Source organism: Camelus ferus, chromosome 11 (genome assembly GCF_009834535.1).
Source record: "Camelus ferus isolate YT-003-E chromosome 11, BCGSAC_Cfer_1.0, whole genome shotgun sequence".
Taxonomy (NCBI): domain Eukaryota; kingdom Metazoa; phylum Chordata; class Mammalia; order Artiodactyla; family Camelidae; genus Camelus; species Camelus ferus.
The window spans coordinates 30,036,685-30,056,017 of record NC_045706.1 but is presented as its reverse complement, the minus strand read 5'-3'; the positions used below and the strand labels follow the sequence as shown (position 1 = coordinate 30,056,017).

Below are 19,333 nucleotides of genomic sequence, written 5' to 3'. Positions count from 1 at the left end.
GAAGTGAGAAAAATTCATCTCCTCCTATTAAGAAGGAGTCCCTCTTATAAGATTTCTGAGTATGGGGAAGCAGCTGGAATTGGGGGGCCCATCTAAATGTTGGTAAGCAGCATATATCAACGTGGCCTGGAGACGGAAGTTAAAATACCAACCCCCATTTTTTTCTTCAAGACAGTCTAAATGCAGATCTTGGCTTCCAGAGGCTCCTCTTAAAGCACCAGTTTTCACACCCTGTCCTGCAAACGGGACAGAGGTATTGGGCTGTTAACAAATTAGATCACAGTGGTCTTCTCACACAGCAGAAGGGGAAAAGAAATCATGGCTAGAACTTTCTCAATTTTAAGTTTTCTCCCACAAAGCACTCTTTTATCTGTGGCAGCTGCTACGGTTTATCTGCTAGCAAATTCTCTTGAGGAGAATGAGAATGAATAAGTAGCAAAGATTTCAAAGAAATGCAGGAACTTAGCCATGTAGGTTCAGTTTCACAGATTCTGGCTTTCCAGCTCATCAGTACAACATGAGCATACTTACAGCTGGTGACATTGTTCTTATCATGGGGTAAAATTCTTTCCCTGTCGAAGAGCCTGCATGTCCTTCATCACAGGAACAAATGTGACGACCACTCCATTCAAGAGTCACCCTCATGACATCTCTTGTTCTTTATAAATTCAGCTGCCACTGCACCCAAACCATTCCTCTGACTTTGTCTTTTCTTCTCAAGCACTGAGTAAACAAAGTGCACGAATTCCCAGAAATATTTGAAGTCACCACGAGAGATAGTTTCTGTACTGGTAGAGAACTGTGGCAGGGTCAAAAGGTCATTTGGTCCAGCTTCTTACTTGAGGCACTGGCTAAGCATGGGGTTGTTTGATTTACTTTTAAAATTCCAAGTGGACTATTTTTTAAAAATGTTTATGTAGCCCGCATTCTTTATAGGTATGTTATATTTTATTTTGTTTTATTTTTTTTAGTAATTGAAGTTTCCTACATTTTTCTTCCCCCAAAGTTATTTCCTTTCCCAAAATAACTAAATTGTAATACCTTCTAAGTATTTACTGTTATTATGATTTGTTGTGATGTTCAGGAGGAAAATGCCTACCATAAAATGTTCATTTTGCTACACTATTTTTTTTTAATGGAGGTACTGGAGATTGAACTCAGAACCTCATGCGTGCTAAGCATCTGCTTTGCCGCTGAGATATACCTACCCCGCTATGCTTGGACTATGTTATCAATTCCAGTGCATCTCATCTTTCACCATCCCAAGTCCTTTCCAAGGAGCCATATGCAAAAAACCTTCAGAGCAGGGAGGCATCATGAAGATCCTGGGTATGACCTTCCCCATAAGTAGAGTAACCTCCCCAGGATCATGGACCTACTTCAGTGGCAGGGACTGATGACTCAGTGACCTTGACCAGGACAATTCTATAACTTCTCTAAGCTTCATATTCCTTACCTATGAAAGAGGCATAACAGTCCTAACTTGCAGGGTTGTTGTAAAAAATAGCAAGAAGTATACAATGTGCATAGTGCACTATCTAGAAAATAGTTGGCTCTCTGGAAATCAGCAGGGCAGGGGAAGGTTCTTTGTTGCTCCTTCGCTTACTTCTCTGGGCCTCTCCAGATTCCTTCCCCTTTCTTGATTACCGGCCCTGGTTCCTTGCTTGCTCACCCCACCCATGAGAATACCCAGGCTCCTCACAGAAGGGCCCCTCAACCCTGGGGGATGTCAACATGTTTGCAGAAACCCCAGAATGAACACAGCACTTCACTGTGGCCCCTCCTCCATTTTACTCAGGAGAAAATCCATTGTTACATCATTGTGTAGAGGGCACAATGCACACAAAATTTTAAGATATAGCATGAGAACTCACTAGTCCAAGTTTGTGCACCTTTGCAGTTATGGGTATGTCAGAGAAAAAAAAATGTTGAAGCCCCACAACTGCTGTGCACTGAGCATTTTCTCTGAACAGGACACTCTGCTAAGTATGTAGATTGACATTATCTCATTTCATCCTAACCACCACCCTTTTGAGATGAGGAAGGAGTATCAAGAGAGGTTAAGTAACTTGTGTGAGGCCACCCTGCAGGGAACAGGGTTTAAACCCGAGTCTACATTAAACACTACTTTACTCTGCCTTCTCTGATGATGATCTTGGAAGGTATATTTTCATCTCAAAGTGGACCTCCTGAATGCTGCTTCAGCTAAAGGAATTTCTCTCTTATGGTACAACTATAGACAGTGGAAACAGTTTGGAGGCCACTCTGGCTTCATCAGTGCCTTTAAGTCATGCCTCCTGCCCTGGAGCCAGGTCTGCATGGTGTGCATTCATTTCCTCGTTCAGCAAATATCTGTGAAGTTCCTGCTATGCACTGGGCCCTGTGCCAGGCAGGAAGAATCCAGGGAGTGGTTGGACCAGGAGTGAAAAAGAGAAGCCATGAAACATGATTATCATCATAATCTGTTTCCCATTTAATTCTCAGATTAACCCCATGAATGAGCACCTATCCTTGTACCCATTTTGCAGATAAGGAAACTGAGGAACCTAGAAGGTAGATGTTAAGTCAAAGCTCACAAGGGCAGGAGCCTAGACAGTGTGATGTCTAGGCCATGTGTGTCCTGGCCATTCTTTCATCTCTCCAAATTGCCTGATTAGATTCTGGAGCACTTTCTTTTCGTACAGTTTTTCAAAATCTTTCTGGTGCACAAGCAGATGGGTGGGGGTGTGAGTTTTGTAGTCATTCTGTAATAATCATGCAGGTCTTGTCTCATTTGCCTACAGAGATAAGAACTTTGCTATCATTTCCTACAATGCTATTATTAACAGTGCTAAAAACGTTAGTAGATCTTCTGTACTGGGTTACAAAGGAGTAGTAGGACTTCAAAATAAACAGTAACAGGGATGGAAAATGTTGAGCTCCCTTGCTTGTGGTTTTTGGCTTATTTATTTTCATTTTATGGGAACAGGCCTGTCAACTCTAAATGCATCTGGCTCTAGCAGAGGAAAAGAAAGGAAAAGCAGGAAGTCCATTTTTGGCAACAATCCGGGCAGAATGAGCCCTGGGGAGACAGCATCATTTAATAAAACATCTGGAAAAAGTAAAGTCACCTTCTAACAATTTCTTTGCTTGATTCTGCATGCTGGAGGAGAGCGCTATTTCACTGTCCAAGCACTTCCCTGGAACTTTTTAAATCTTTTTTTTTTAATTTTCATGAATGTTCGTATTAGCCAAGTGTGGTATAAATATTTTTTAAATTGCGAAATTACTCTCTTAACTTTCTAAAAAACTAGCATTTCAGTGAAGATGTTCTAACAGTGTTTGCCTCAAAAGTAAAAATTGGAGCCACCTTGGAACCTTCTGGTGGCTCTTGGAACTGCACTCTTCACCATTATAACTCCAGAAGATATATCTATTTCATATCTTATTACTTTTTATTGTAAAAGTAATAAATTCTCACGGTTAAAAAAAAAAAACTCAAACAATGCAGAGTATTATTAAAATTTCTTTCCACTCACAGTGTCCCAGTTCTGCTCCCCAGAGGTAACTGCTATTAAGTTTATTGTGTTTAGTTCAAGAAAAATAAGATCCTTTTAAAGATAATCCAAATGGGATATAACCAAACTCAACTTGTGTAACTTTTATACTTGCTATCACGTTTCATTTAGCTCTCTGTCCATATATCCACCTTATTCTCCTTAGTGCTCCGTGGTATTCCACTGTGTGGCTATGCTGTCATTTACTTAACCACTTTTTCACTGGTAGAACTTTTGGGTGGTTTTGTTGCTTTTATTTATTTATTTTTTTTTGCTATAAAAAACAATGCGTGGGTGAACACCCTTGTATATATGTTGTTTTATATTTGTGCAAAAATATCCACGGGATAGATGAGGTACCAAGGCAAAAGACATTCAGGCATCATTTTGTCTCAAGGTGGTGGAGTAACTCACCAGTAACACTTAAGATGTTTTCTGATGTATGATGTGATTGTTTACTGGGATGTTGTTCCGGTTGATCTTTCTAAAATATTTAAGGTTTTCTGCACTAATCTAAGGCTAATCTTTTGGGGGTTTAGATTCCTGTGAAGGAATGCGACCGGCCTGGGAGGACCCTTCTCCCTCCATCAACCCAGCCACATCCCTCAGCGCCATCATTAGAACTCCCAAATGTTACCACATCTCCTCGCTGAATGAAAATGCCGCCAAACGTCTGTGTCGCAGGTATTCCCAGAAACTGATCCAGCACACTGCCTGCCAGCTGCTGAGGACGTACCCAGCTGCCACCCGCATTGACTCATCCAACCCCAACCCCCTCCTGTTCTGGCTGCATGGGATCCAGCTCGTGGCACTCAATTACCAGACAGACGGTAGGTAATGGGCCCGCTTCACCCAGAGGGGTGCCTCCTTACCACTCTCCTTGGCGTCTTAGATCTCAGTAGACATAATCCCACAAAAAAACATTTCATCAAGGGGGCCACATTCCCATCTAGGGCATATGTGAGATAATGGGAAGCGGAAGTGAATTTGATACTGAATTGTGCTCTTGACTTTTCAGAGTTAAGGCAACAGAAAAGAGCCTACTAGTCTCCTGTTCCTGCCTCCTTTTTAGAGTATTTTTTAAACTTAAGACTCTTCTTGATGGCTGCGTCCAGTTTGGTTTTTCTTTTCCTTTTTTTTTTTTTTTTTTTTTTTTTGGTGGGGGGATGAAGGTAATTAGGTTGGTTTGTTTGTTTATTTTAATGGAGGTACTGGGGATTGAACCCAGGACCTTGTCCATGCTAAGCAGGCACTCTACCACTGAGCTACACCCACCCTAACCCAGTTTGTTTTTAAAGATCTTTTGAAATAGAGGTTTCCTAACACCTCTTAGTAGCAGTGTTGCTAATCTGTTGTTCTTGGAGTTAAAAAGTAGGATCTTGAGGGAAAAAAAAAGGAAGAAAGAAAGTAAAGAAAAGAGAAGAACTGAAAAATAGAAACCAAAAATGCAAAATAAAAAACAAAAAAAATTTTTAAACAAAAAGATTTTTTAAAAAACGTTTTAAAAAAATAGGATTCTCCAAACACTTGGCAAGTTAATGCCATTTTAACTTCTTCTCATCCCTTTGAGTTTGAAATGGAGAATAATGGTCAGTGCTCTAAGAGCAGATAGCACAAAGGAAACAAGTCTGTGAATTACATGAACAGAGAAAGTATTGGTGCTTCACTATCCATGAGACTTTCTCACAGACGAAAACTCCAGAGTAAAAGCTCCCTGTTAGTACGCATGCTCACTGTGTACCAGGCACTGTGCTCAGTTTTTGCTCCGTATTATCTTCCTTAATCTTTGAAACAATCCTAAGAAGTGGGTACCTTTATGATCCCTGTTTCTCAGATGAGCAAAGCAGGACACAAAGCAATTAATTTGCTCAAGGCCACAGAATGACTTAAACTTCCAGTTTAGAGGATAAAACATTTTGGTTCCACGTAGATAGATGTTGGTGAGGTGGAGGGAGCTACAGAAGATGTAGAAAGAGTAGATGAGGAACGTTTCCTAGAAGCTCATTCAAAACCCACAGTCTTCTTTGAACAGTCAAGCAGCCTTCTCCTTCCTCACGTGAAGTGAATCAGATTATAACCAACCATGCTGACCCATCACCCACAGCAGCCAAGGTCAAACCACAGCTTTAGCTCTGGGAGCAGGTAGCTCCCTGGCATTGGCGCCGTCGGAGCCCATTTGTGGCTGACTTTGCAGACATACGGTTAGAAACATCAGTCATATTTTTTTTGCCCTAGTTATATTTTGCTTCTTTCAGTTGAAATTGAATAAGCTAATGCAGGTGAAGTACCATACTTAGCATGGTGCCTGGAGCACAGAAAGCATTCCACAGACATTAACTATCATTAAGTGTTTTTGATAAGTTATGAAAACAGCATGACTTGGACTCACAAGTGGAAATAATAGTGAAATATTTGCAAAGCTGTAAAAATTTCTTTTCAATCTGTCCCAAGTGGCTTGTGGGTTTATATCTCTGGCCCTGTCTCTAGCCCTGTGTCCACTGGCGCCCTTGGTTGATATGATACCGAAATATTTTAAGTGAACTGAAATAGCCAGCAAAATGGTTTTCTCAAGGAAATGGAAATGAGCTTGGCTTTGGATGTGTCCTTTCTCCTGAAGTATTGAGGCTGGTACAGACACCCTGGCTCCACTGATGGCAGAGGGAGCCACAGCTGAAGGGGACATGGGGATGGCCCCTCCTCAGACCTCCCTGCAGTCCAGAAGCATTCACTGAGGCTGCAGCTTGGCTTCCACTCCCCTCTGAAGGCTCTGCCTCTCCCAGATGGAGCCGGCAGTGCATGTTCCAGCTGCCCCTCTCAGGAGAGGCAGGTGGCTGTGAGGTGTGGTTCATCCTCAAGTTTCTCTACAGTCTTCCAGCCCAGGAGGGAGTGCTGCCATATAACCTCTCCTGATTCAGTACAGCAGGCAATGATTTACACACCTCCCACAATGGACAAAGCCCAAGATCCATGCAGTTTCAGTCTGTTTATCTGTAAAATGGTTTTCGTTTCTGCAAACTGGAGGTAGAGCCTGGTTGATACTTTGCACACAGTAGATGCTCAATAAGTGCACATTGCACTGAGCTGAAACAGATTTTCTCCATCAGCCCCACTGCATTGTGAACCTGTGGTTCTTGATTTTTGGTCCAGATCCCTTCTGCATAGTTCTTTGTGAATTTCAAGTCCAAACAGAAGGATAAGAGTCAACACTGGAATCACTGTTTTTTAATTTTTGAGAAGAATTCCTAGATAGGGAGTTCTTGATCTTCCATGAAACATCCCAACTGAATAACAAGAACCCCGTCCCAGTGTTCTTCCAGCCTCCAGATACGTTCCATGGATCATCTACCTTGTACTTCCTGAATTGCAGGGGACCCTGATGCCCCAAAGGGGTGTCCATGGACTTAGGGTCATCTCTTCCCAGGATTTCTAATGGTTCCATCAACTCCGAGAAGATCTGCATTGATCTGGAACCAGGAGTATCCCAGGTCTACCCTCAAACTAACTCGTGAGTTTGGAAACTGACTTGAGCCTGAAATGCAGACAACAGCCCCTCAAAGTTCTTCCCAGTTGGAGCAGAATGATTCCTGCCTGATGTCCCAGGACCTACAAATATGTCAAAAGGCAGCCCCAGTCAAAAGAAAAGCTTCTATTAATATTTATTATGCTTTCCTGAATGATTATCACACTCATTCCGATGACTTTTTTAGCCCCCAAATATAGGGATAATGAATATGAGAATGGTGTCCACTTAAAACAGATTTTTAATGAATAGACTCCCATAAAGGTAAGGGTGTGCTTGATCTGCCATCTCATGTGTTGACTGAGGGGGTGATGGGGTTTCACAGATTTATGCACCTTCTTTCACTTGATTAAAACAGAGGTTTTAAAACTGCAGCCCTCCAGGAAGTCCTGGCACCACCCCTAGGGGACAGTAGGCAGGCTAGATTTAAGGTCCCACCTTTATTCCAAACTGAGTAGTTCCACATGGCTCTGTTTTACATATTAAATCACCAAATGAGATTTTAGTTAAGAAAAAAAGTACTCTTGAAAAGCTACAAAGATAGACACAGTACTAATGAAATCAGACTTCCAACCCAAATGAGTGTTGACATTGGAATCATAATTTAATAGCTCCTGTTTATCGAGCACCATGACTCTCCTGTGAGACATACATTATATGGCTTGGTAGTTGAGATTGGGAACTGTGGGTCAGGCTGTCTGGGTTCGAACCCTAACATTCACCTCTCATCAGCTGTGTGCCTTGGGTTTTTTCACTTCTTGTGCCTCAAGTTTCCTCATCTATAAAAATGAAAATAGTAAAAGAATCTAGCTCATGGGTTACAGAGGCAGCAATACACACAAGTTCTTAGAATGGGGCCTGGTACGTAGTAAGAGTGCAGTGAGTGTGAGCTGCTGTCATGTTGTTAGTAACGTACTGTAGATCCATTCCTCACTACCAGCTCTGCGTGAGCTAGTTTGTGTCACTCTGCACCATCCTCGCCATGTCTGTGTTCCTCTGTCACAGAGTAACCTGGGAAGAGAGTTTTCTCCCACTGTAGGCAAGACAGCTGGCCTCAGTGAATCCACACTGGGGCTTGAGGGAGCCTGAGAGGTGGGGTCCAGTGCACTCATCTGATAGATAAGGTGACTGAAGCCCAAGGAGCTCTGATACACATCTAAGACATCTTACCCCAGGAATTCCTGCACATCGTCCTGGCCAACCCCACCTATGGGGAAAAATTTTACACATGAGATGAGTAGAGGCCAATTTCTCTCTGCTCCATGGTGCTCACTTACCACACTTTTCCTTGATGTTAGTCCATGGAGCAAAGTTCATTCTGCACATGGAAGGAATCTATCAGGGGGAACATTTGTCAGGTGTATCTCGTAAACTTTGCTCATTTGGAATGCAGTGTTTCTACAGACTTGTGCCATCAGATGAGCATTTGAGTGTATAAGAGCCCCAAAACAGTGAAGGAATCCAATCATTCATCAAAGGACTATGCCAAATAAAATTTGGCCACAGAAGACTGGAAGCCGTGGTGAGGGTTACCAGAGCTGTGATTGAGGGGATTGTGGACATGATGTGAATCACATGTGATAATGATTTTTTTTTTAATTTAACAACAATTTAAAAACAGAGGTAGAAGTGCTATAATTTATGAGTTGAAATTGAGATTTCAAGGAAAAGATGTATTTCTCTGGCTCTTCTTCTAGTCTTTCTTGGACTGTTGAAGATTTTGTCTCATGTTTGAAAAAGCAAGAATTGGTCATACAATTGTCTGCATGGTTTGGTGTTTGGGGATAAGAAAATGCCATCATGCCTTTCTAAAATTCAGTGGAAAGTGAGGTATTCCAAAGATTATTTTTTGGAAGAATGTTACAAATTTTTATTTGCAAAGGAAGTTTTTCAGCAGCTTCTGGGATGGAGCGGGAACACGGGGCATATCCCTTAGCCAGTGAGCTCCATGAAGATGGGGATTTTGTGTCTTGTTTCCTGCTGTATCTCTGGTGCCTAATACGACCTGGCACATAGTAGGCACTCAATCTGGGGATTAATGGATGGTTCTCTCTTCTTCCTGCTTAAGCTTAGGGAAAATCCATACAAAGTTCTTTTGAACTTTAAAGTCATTGTATAAGATGACACTTAAAGGACAAAGTAACAAGTGATGTGCACTGTTTTGCAGATCTCCCTTTGCATTTAAGTGCCGCCATGTTTGAGGCCAATGGAGGCTGTGGTTATGTTCTGAAACCCCCAGTTCTATGGGACAAGAACTGTCCCATGTACCAGAAGTTTTCTCCTTTGGAAAGAGACCTGGACAACATGGAACCTGCCATCTATTCTCTAACTGTAAGTCTGGCCCCTTTCATCAGAACAGAATATAGAAAGGGGTTTTAGCCCTTCTGAATATGAACTGGTTTTGAATTCAAGGCAATACAAAGCTCTCACTTCACAGTTTTGTTCATGCAGGTTTAATTCCCAGTAGAATTTCTTTCCATCTCAGACAGCAGTGGCTGGGGTCTAGGTGTGCAGTCACCAGGCGCTGTCTTTGCCAGAGCCCAGTAGGTGGAGTTAAGAGCTCCCTGCTTCCACTTCCAAACTGATGATGGTAATTCTGCCTGAGCCCTCAGAATCATAGCTTCAGAGTGACCCATAAAATCTGAGCTCCTTGTTAGAGCAGGTCATCCCAAACTCATCCCAAGCTCTTATAAAAGGTAAAACAGGCCTCAATCTACAAATCAGTTCAATATCTTTCCTCCTTACAGTTGAACCTTTACCATTCCTGGCCCTTCCTTATTCTTTTTTTGCTTAATTAACTAATTGTCAAAACTCGACAGACTGCCCTTACCATCAGAGTCCTGGTAGCTCATGTACTGTATTTCCCAGTTCTCTCACTCCCTCTTGGCTGAAATAAAAACCACTGAATGGGTGATATGAAAGATGAAGAAGGATAAAGTTATCTTTCTGTTCATCTTTAGATCACATCTGTTTCCCTCCAAAGGAGGAATGCCAAGCAGCCTCTGCTTACGACTCCTCCAAGCTCTGGGAGAGCCCCACTCACTGATTTTTCTACCACCAAACTGCCTTTTCTGTTTCCCTGAGACAGTAGAGTAGTAGCTCTTTTTCTGTCTGACCATTTTTGCTAGTCTTGAGTATAGCTTCATGTTTACAGAGGGCTGTGAATTAATTTTTAACAATATGCCCTGTGACTTGCTCCAAAACTAAACTACTCAAGAAAAAGGTTTTGAAGTTATAAAATACACACCTGAAATGCTTTGAACAGAATGTTAGTAACACATTTGTGGTTGCATATGTAAAGTCTTCTTTTTTCTTTCTTCTTCTTTTCTTAAGATGAAACTTAGGTTCATCTTAACTGCGTGCTTTTTGAAGATACTTGAGCATTTTGACAGTTGAACAGTCACGGTTAGGTGGATGCTGTTGACAGAAGAGGCTTTCACATGATTCCCGTCACGCAGTTACTCTATTGGGATAACTTCCTTTTTTTTTTTTTAAGCAGCTTTATGAATTGTTTACCTGGTCCATTCCACAGGGTTCTTTGTCTTTATGGAGGGAAGCACTGAGGCTGAGAGGTGACCTCTTTTCGTTTACACCTTTGGTGACTTTGCCCTTTTCTTCCCTCTTAGATTGTCTCTGGGCAGAACGTGTGCCCAAGTAACAGCATGGGAAGCCCGTGTATAGAGGTTGACATCCTGGGCATGGCCCTGGACAGCTGCCACTTCCGCACGAAGCCCATCCACCGCAATACCCTGAACCCCATGTGGAACGAACAGTTTCTCTTCCGGGTTCACTTTGAAGACCTCGTATTTCTTCGTTTTGCCGTCGTGGAGAACAACAGCTCGGCGGTAACTGCTCAGAGAATCCTCCCACTCAAGGCTCTAAAGCGAGGTAGAGTCAAATTGTCAAAAGCTCACAATCACTGTAGCTGAGTAGACGGATGCCCCGGAATTCATTATACGCTTCTCTCTACTTCTGTGTATGTTTGAAATTTTTATGTTAAAAAGTTAACGTAGGAGGCAAAGGGAAATAATACAGCTGAACACCGTTGGAGCACTTCTTGAAGGACATTTTTCTTTTATGTTGTTCTAAAATCTGAGCTTATGAAGGGCAGCCTCTCCCACCACTGCTGACGTGGGGAGTGGTGTTCCCACACATCCCTCCCCAGATAGCACCCACTGCACCCCTAGCGTGTTTAAAACAGGAATTGACATAAGGTGAGGAACTGAGAGGAGCGGGGGTTGGGGTGTGCTGGTGGCATCAGTGGGCCGAGGTTGGAGTTGGTGCCTGGTGGGAGCCCAGGTCGAAAGCCAGGGATGTGTTCAGGTTCAGAGCAGGGAAGGTGCTTCCCTGAATTCTGAGCAAAGGTCAGAGCTGTTGGTTTGCTGTGCATTGGCTTTGCCGCGGCCCTCAGGGAACATCAGCTTGTCTCGCCTGTCCAGACGATCTGTGTGCTGCTTCTCAAACGTGGATGTGCATCCGAGTCACCTGGGGCTCTTGATAATAAAGTGCAGATCCCAGTGCAGTGGGTCTGGGGCTTGAGATTCTGCCTTTCTAATAAGCTCCAAGGATGCTGACCCTGCTTTGAGTACCAAGGCCTACTTTGAGTACCAAGGTTCTAGTGCGAACTTCCTTCTGCAGCCACACTCAACGTGTCAGCTCCACCAACATGTTACAGTCTCTTACTTTTTGTTCTTTTCCCTTTTCTCTTCTCCATTGTGTCAGTACCTATGGTCACTGTTAGTCAGCTCGGGCTGCATAACAAAATACCACAGACTGGGTGGCTTACACAACAGAGGTTTACTTTGTCACAGTTTTGGAAGCTAGAAGCCCAAGATCCAGGTATCAGCAGGTTTGCTTTCTTCTGAGGCCTCACTCCTAGGCTTGCAGACAGCCACCTCCTCCCTGTGTCCTCACAGGGTCATCCCCTGATCTGTGTGCATAGCATCTGCTGTTTCTCTGTGTCTGTGTTCCAGCCTCCTCCTCTTACAAGGACACCAGTCATATTGGATTAGGACCCACTCTGATGACTCATTTTAACCCCATCACCTCTTTAAAGACTCTGTCTCTAGAGGTGGTCACATTCTGAGGTGCTAGGAGTTAGGGCTTCAACATACAGATTTTAGGAGGACACTATTCAGTCATAACAATTATTACAGAAATATGACAAAGTACAGAGAAGCAAAAACAATTGTTTTGAATTATCCATTCTTCCATCACTTCAAAAGAGTTACTTTGGATATATATCTTTTGCAGACTTAATTTTTCTACCCATGTATATACATATTAGCATATAGTATATATTTTTAACGAGTAAGATTCCTATTAATCTTAGTGTTTTGCAACTTACTGATTTTCACTTACTAATGTATGTAGTGAACAACTTTTCAGGTTGATACGTCTTCATCACCACTTTCAAGGGCTGCATATTACTCCATTTTATACTTGCACTAATACTCAAACCATAACTTACTTAACCAGCCCCCACCCCCATTGTTTAATACTTTGTTTAAATACTTTATTATCACTAAAGTTATTCTAAGATGGAATGTTTGTAAAACAGTGACTTGTAGATGACTTTACACAAAGGTGATCAGGTTTTCCTACTATATTTGGTTTGAGTTTTAAATTTTCAGTTTGAATCTGAGTTAGAAACAGTACTTGGACAAGTTAACTACCACTAGGTGGCCCAAGACTGTCCCCCAGGGCAGCACTCTCCCGTGGTTGCCACCCCTGCCCATCTTAAGGTCTTATTTTACTGACCTCCGTGAGGGATCTCTGCAGAGCTCTGCAGTGCATGGCTAATAAGCTTTTCCCAATTCTGCATTATTCCAGGATACCGACATCTTCAGCTGCGAAACCTCCACAATGAAGTCTTGGAAATCTCTAGTTTATTCATAAACAGCAGGAGGATGGAAGAAAATTCCTCTGGCAGCACTATGCCGGCCTCTTTGGTAATTAAGCTCTGTTTCACTCAGCACTTTTGCGGGGAATTGCTGCACTGGAGGCAGGCTCTCTTGTGGTCCAGCTAAAGTCATCGATTAGGTAGCTATGGAAATAGTGACAATAGTGTCTGACACTGGGCGCTTGCTAAGCACTTTACACCTATAATAACTCACTTAATTCTCTCAGTAACTTCATGAAATAGCTGTTAGTGTCATCTCCATTTTACAGAGGAAGGTAAGGGCTAAGGACGCCTGGTCACACAGCTATAAACCCAAGATCATCTAGCACCAAAGCCGTGCTCTGCACAAGTACTTACTACAGTGCCTGCCAGGGAGGAGAGCCAAAAATAATAACGTGGGGAAAAGGCAAATGATCCAAAGCCTGCTCGAAAGCATCTTGATGCTTCTAGAAAATTCAAGTTGAACCAGGAAAATCCTTTGCTTCTTCAGCAGTCCGTGGGCAGATGTCACAGGCAAGCAGGGTCGGGTTGAGCAGCCAGGTGCTGCTGGTGGCATGTAACTGCAAGCGTAGCAGCCTCCTGGCACCTGGGGAGACTCAGTACCCGCATTTTGGGAATGGGAGAGGGAAAGGGCCACCATTGCAGAATCTGTGTTTTAGTAAATATCCCAGGTAAGGTCCATCGCATTGAAGTTAGAGCCATTGGACCAGTGCTCACCCCAGTAACACAGGGTTGTTTACTTAAACAAGTAACACTGCTTTAATTAACTGGCTAATTCCTTTCTGCTTGCTCTTTAAAAATTAGTTTAAAAGAGTGTCCACCAATTGCCTCTTTACGTGTTTAATACTCTGTTCATTGTTGCTTTAATTTTACTTCAATGTGGTCCTAACAACCTTTGGAAAGGCGCCTTCTGTGCTCACAGTGGTGCTGGCTTGGCCCCTGCCACCTCTGAATAGCCCAGCTTTTCTCCTCTGCTTCTGTCTCCCTGACCTGGTCAGTTTCTTCTCTCTGTCCCTCACCTTGTTTTCTTAGGTTTTTCTCCTTTTCCCTTCAATGTGTGGCCAAGGTTGAAGATAGCACTTTGGCCAAAGTGGAGGTGTTGCCTCTGCCCCTGCCTCTGCGGAGGACTGGGAAGCAGGGACGGGGCTGCCTGGTACCTGAGAGCAAGAATCAGATACTTTCAGAAGGCCTGGCAAGGCTTCAAGCGTGCTTCTGAGTTGGCTGCCCTCAGTACCTTTTAGAGCGAAAGAGTCCACACATGCTGTGAATGAACCCTTCTTCCTTACCACACTCCTGACACCAAATGTGTGGTGTCTTTTCAAGACACTACTTCTCCAGCTCTCTGATGCAGGCTGGGTGTCCTACCTTTCAGTTTGGTGCTGACACTATCTACCTCGCATGAGCATCAGATCCCACCAGTTAAGGGCTCAGTCCCATAGGACTGTCCCCACTTCAGATGCCAATTATAAGTTTCAGGTTGTCACTGGTACTTCTGAGTGACCTGCTGTAAATTCAGGAGGTTGCCACTAAGCCCCTCCTCGGGTTCAGAAATTTGCTAGAATGACTCACAGAATGACTCTCGGATGACTCGGGAAAGTATTTTACTTACTATTACCAGTTTGTTATAAAGGCCACAACTCAGGAACAGCCAGTGGAAGAGATGCATAGGGCGAGGTAGGGGAAAGGGGGCCCTGAACCTCCATGCCCTCTGGGTGCACCAGCCTCCCAGCATCTCCATGTGTTCACCAACTTAGAAGCTCTCAGAATCCCATCTTTTAGGGGGTTTTATGGAGGTTTCCTTGCATAAGCATGATGGAGTGAATCAATGACCACTGGTGATTAACTCAGTCCCCAGCTCCTTTCCCCTCCCCTGAAGTAAGGAGGTGGGGCTGAAAGTTCCACCCGCCTAACCATGCCTTGGTCTTCCTGGTGACCACCTCCCATCCTGAAGCCATCTAGGGGCCTCCAGCAGTAAGTCCTCTTATTAGCGTTCAGAGAATACTCATCACTCCAGGGACTCCAAGAATTTTAGGAGGTGTGTGTGCCAGGAACTGTGAGCAAAGACCAAATATTTATTTTTTTTGTTGTATCGCACCATGCCATCCCTGGTATAGCCCAGGCAGCAGTGTATATACTAGGTAAATATGTGTTCTTGGACCTTGGAAGTCATCGCCCTCCATTACTCAAGGCAGTAACTGAAGGTCATCCTAGATGTCTCCCCCTCTCTCACTGTCCCATTTGAGACTTGATAAGTCTGTCTCCTTAGTATCTGTTCATCTCTATTCACCCCTTCCACCTTGGCCCTCATTTGTTCTCACTTGGCTTGTGGTCCTGGGTTGCTAACTGGTCTCTTCCTCGGAGCTTGTCCCCCTCTGTATCACCCTCTAGACAGATCTATCTAAAACCCAAATCTGACCATGGATGTCACTCTTCTGTTAAAAACCCCTCCTTGGCTCTCCATTGCTTTCAGGACAGTTTCTGTGTGGACGGGGCAGAGACTCCGGGAAAGTAGAGTGCTTGCGGGTCATTTAAAGGGGCATCTGGTACCCTGCTCTCAGCTCCAGCTGCTCCAATTAGTGTCACCAGATCTTTTGGTTTTCAAGAGAATCAGAACATCTGGATCTGCATAAATATTGGCAACTGCTTCAATTTTTTAAAAGTGCAATGCAGGCTGAGCCATACAATTAAAATGTGTACATTTTATGGTATGGCAGATCCTATCTTAATAAAAATGATTAAATAATAAAAAGACACTGTACAAGTGTAACAGCCAACCTTGCTTCCCCCACACCAAGTAAAGACAAAGTGTATGCTAAACAAAACACAGGCAGCTTTTTCCCCTCCTACAGGTCACAAAACTCATTGAGGTTCCCAGAATGCCCTTAGGCTTTAGGACGCCTCTAACTCTCTGCACACAGACTACACCAATATTTGGGATGTTCTTGTCCCATTCTTTATCTGCTAAGTCACACTGGGCCTTCAAGATTTGGTTCAGATGATACCATTTTCAAGAGGCCCTCTGATTTCCTCCAAATGTGTGTTCCCAAGGAACTTAACATGCTTCTTACAATTGTCCACTTTCTCTTCTAGCTTTTCTGTTCAACTAGGAGCCCTTGAGCCCAGTAATAAGGTCCCATTTTTCCCTGAATCCCCAGGGCCAGGCGTCATGTCTGATTTCACTGTCAGCCCTCCATAAATGATTTTGTATTTTAAATGAAAGAATGTATTTTAATATACAAAATGCTCAAAGAGTTGCAAGTTATACACCTCCCCAACTTTTCCTAACAAATACTTTTTGTATTATAATTTTGTGTGCGTCTAGACAGTGAGCTCCCTAAGGCCAGAATAGTTTATTTATCCTCTTATTCAAAATTCTAGCCCAGTGTCCTGAAGAGAGATGGAACTCAGTAGACACTGTTGAATGTCAGTTCGTACGTTAAGGACTAACACATTTCAGATAACAGCAGTCCCTAATTGTGATAGAAAAAGACACTGTTATTTAACATAAATTAATATTTTGGTGGTATGCTACCAAATATTCTTACTAGACTCTTAAGGAATATGCACCATTGCCTCTTCAACCACAAAAAAGATGCATCACGTTGTAAAAGGATGCTTTTTTGCATTTACGTGTCCCTTTACATACTTCTAAGAATTAGCACTTCTGTATTGAATGTAGCATCAGGACAACATGAGAATGAGAGTGAATGAGAAACTATGTGCTCTTTCTTGACAGATGTTTAACACAGAAGAAAGGAAATGTTTGCAGACTCACAGAGTCACAGTGCACGGGGTCCCAGGTCCAGAGCCCTTTACTGTTTTCTCTATAAATGGAGGCACCAAGGCAAAGCAGCTTCTCCAACAAGTAAGTTCACTGAACTTATGGTTAATAAATAAACTTATGGTTTTCTATTGAGGAGAATCCCTATGAACAGGTTAACACTTGGCTCAACATTTTACAATTGACTTCAACAGCATCAGAGAGAGCTGCTTAAGTGTCAGTTTCATAGATTATCAAACAAGCTACTACCAAGGGATTTTTGGTTTTCTGAATCAGTCAGGTCATGAACTTCAGGGTCTACCCTCACAAAGCCCTGTTGGGGTTTTGGAGACGTTATAAAATGTGAAGGTCTAAAGAAATATTTCCATGGACCAGTCATAAAAAGCAGCACATTACTCTGTCACCCTGCGTAAGTAGTCACTTGGCCATAAAGCAAGACTTGGGAGGGAGGGACACTGGCTCTCTCATGGCGGTGACAGTGTGCTCCTGGAAGCTTCATGCCCTGAATCATCCCTGTGGCGGTAGCCGCCCATACAACACATAGCGCAGTGTCGATTACAGACCAAGGGCTAGGGTGAAGGGAGTAGAGTCTTCCCGAGAATCTTCTGCCCCCACCATCCCTAGTTCATTCTGCTTCTCTGAGGTGGGTGAGACGCAGTGCTCATTCTGGCCATTGCATCATTTGTGGGGCGGGGGCAGGGAGATGCCTGAGGAGAAGGGTATTGGCTTAATCCAAGCCAGATGGTGGCCACCCACTTCAAGTTCAGCCTTTGTCAGTAACCTGTACAATAGTAAAAAATGTGAAAGAATACATCAAGAAGAGTAATTATGACTAGTGTTCACTGAGTTCTCCTAAATGTGCCCGTGCTATGCTTTATAGTCAGTGCCTTAATCACAACACAAAACAAAATTAAGAGGTGGTTACTCTTACAGCTCCTATTGTATAGATGGGGGAACTGAGTTTCCAGAGGGTCAAATATCTTACACAATACTTCACAGCCAGTAAGTATTAAAGGCAAATTGCAGACCCTGATCTGTCTGGCTCCCCAGCCTGGTCTCAACCACTCCGACGGCCAGGGTCAGAGCCAATAAAGAAAACAGGCCTCTAGGCACACTGTCAAGAGTTTATTGAGAGGAGAGTTCCCAGAATCTTAGATCAGATGAGATTAGAAGATGATTGAGTATTTCCAACATGAGAATGGGGTATAATCTTGGTAAAAGCTGGACTAGGTTCTTTGCCCTCAGTCCTGTATTGCAAGATTACAAAGAGGTAGTTCATAGATTGAAAAACCTAAAGTTTTTAATTCAGTAAGAGCTCTCATTCCAACAGTGGGAAAAACAGTTATGCTGTCTGGAGATTATGAATAAATTGTGTCACTGCCCAGAATGAACATAAACAATCCTTTTTGGACATAAGAGAATTCTTAGGTCTTCCAAAGAGATTTCTGCAACACTGCAGGGCAGGTTTCACTTAATTGCACATCAGACCTATCTGAACCCCTTGAAAATAGGCTTGTTTTGAATGACTTTTTGCCCACTCCTCAGAGGTATGCCTGAATTTGCCTGTACTTTTTCTTTAGATTCTGACCATTGATCAAGATACCAAACCTATTGCTACAGACTATTTTTTGATGGAAGAGAAATATTTTATATCTAAAGAAAAAAATGAATGCAGGAAACAACCATTCCAGAGAGCCATTGGTCCAGAAGAAGAGATCATGCAGATTTTAAGCAGCTGGTTCCCCGAAGAGGGATATGTTGGCAGGGTTGTCTTAAAAACCCAGCAGGAAGTAAGTGTGTCCCGGGGCACAGTAACAGCTTGTATGTAACTCCCCACCTCGTCACTGGCCACCTCCCTTAAATTCAGAATTTCTTATAATGGCAACTTGGTTTATATTATTATTCTTAAGTAAATGTGGAGAAGTTATCTTACTCTTCTGCGGGTACCCAGAATGTTATGTCTAGGTTACAGAAATTTGGTCTAAAATTCATCCCTTAGGATACAAAGAAGCAAGAACTCAAAGGATACCTTAAGCATGTTGTCAGCGATGGGTCCAGGCTTTTATCTGTATGTGAGAAGACATCGTTGTGAGGGTCGTAGTGCTGTGTAATAGAAGGCCTGGAGGCATTCCATACTTGGGGGTTGGTTGCCTTCCTGTTAGTGCCTGTTAAAGTTTTAGCAGACACTGGCATAGTTGGTAGATCTGGGCTGTAAGTATTTCTATTTAATTTACTCTGTGGAACTAGTAAGATATATAAGCAGTTGGCCCATATATTAAGTCTCCAAGCTGCTGTTTGTGACCTCTGATCTCACCTGCCTGCTTTTTGTAATTTTCCTGTCTCCTGAGCTTTCGAGATCTTCCTATGGTCGATGTGCTTTCCCCTGACAGCTGCTGGCTTTGAAATCAGACAGGCCTGGCTCTGACGCAAACTAGATGGATGACTTTCAACAGCTCATCTTAATTCTGTAAACCTCTGGGCCCTAATTTGTAAAATTGATAATACAAACTACCTTACTTGACTCAAAAAGATTATCATGAGACTTATGCCAGGCATGTACACAGTATGTAGCAAAATGCTTAGCAAACTGTAAA

The 19,333-nt window shown here is 43.0% G+C and overlaps 1 protein-coding gene across 1 annotated transcript in view; it reads left to right on the top strand.

Moving 5' to 3' along the window:
* The window catches only part of PLCE1 (phospholipase C epsilon 1), a 212,689-nt gene that overhangs the window by 181,105 nt on the left and 12,251 nt on the right, over positions 1-19,333 (top strand). The window contains 7 exon segments of the mRNA XM_014565458.2: positions 2,969-3,100; positions 4,076-4,366; positions 9,224-9,387; positions 10,683-10,944; positions 12,889-13,007; positions 16,695-16,823; positions 18,320-18,529. Of these exon segments, the coding sequence (XP_014420944.2) occupies positions 2,969-3,100; positions 4,076-4,366; positions 9,224-9,387; positions 10,683-10,944; positions 12,889-13,007; positions 16,695-16,823; positions 18,320-18,529 (1,307 nt within the window).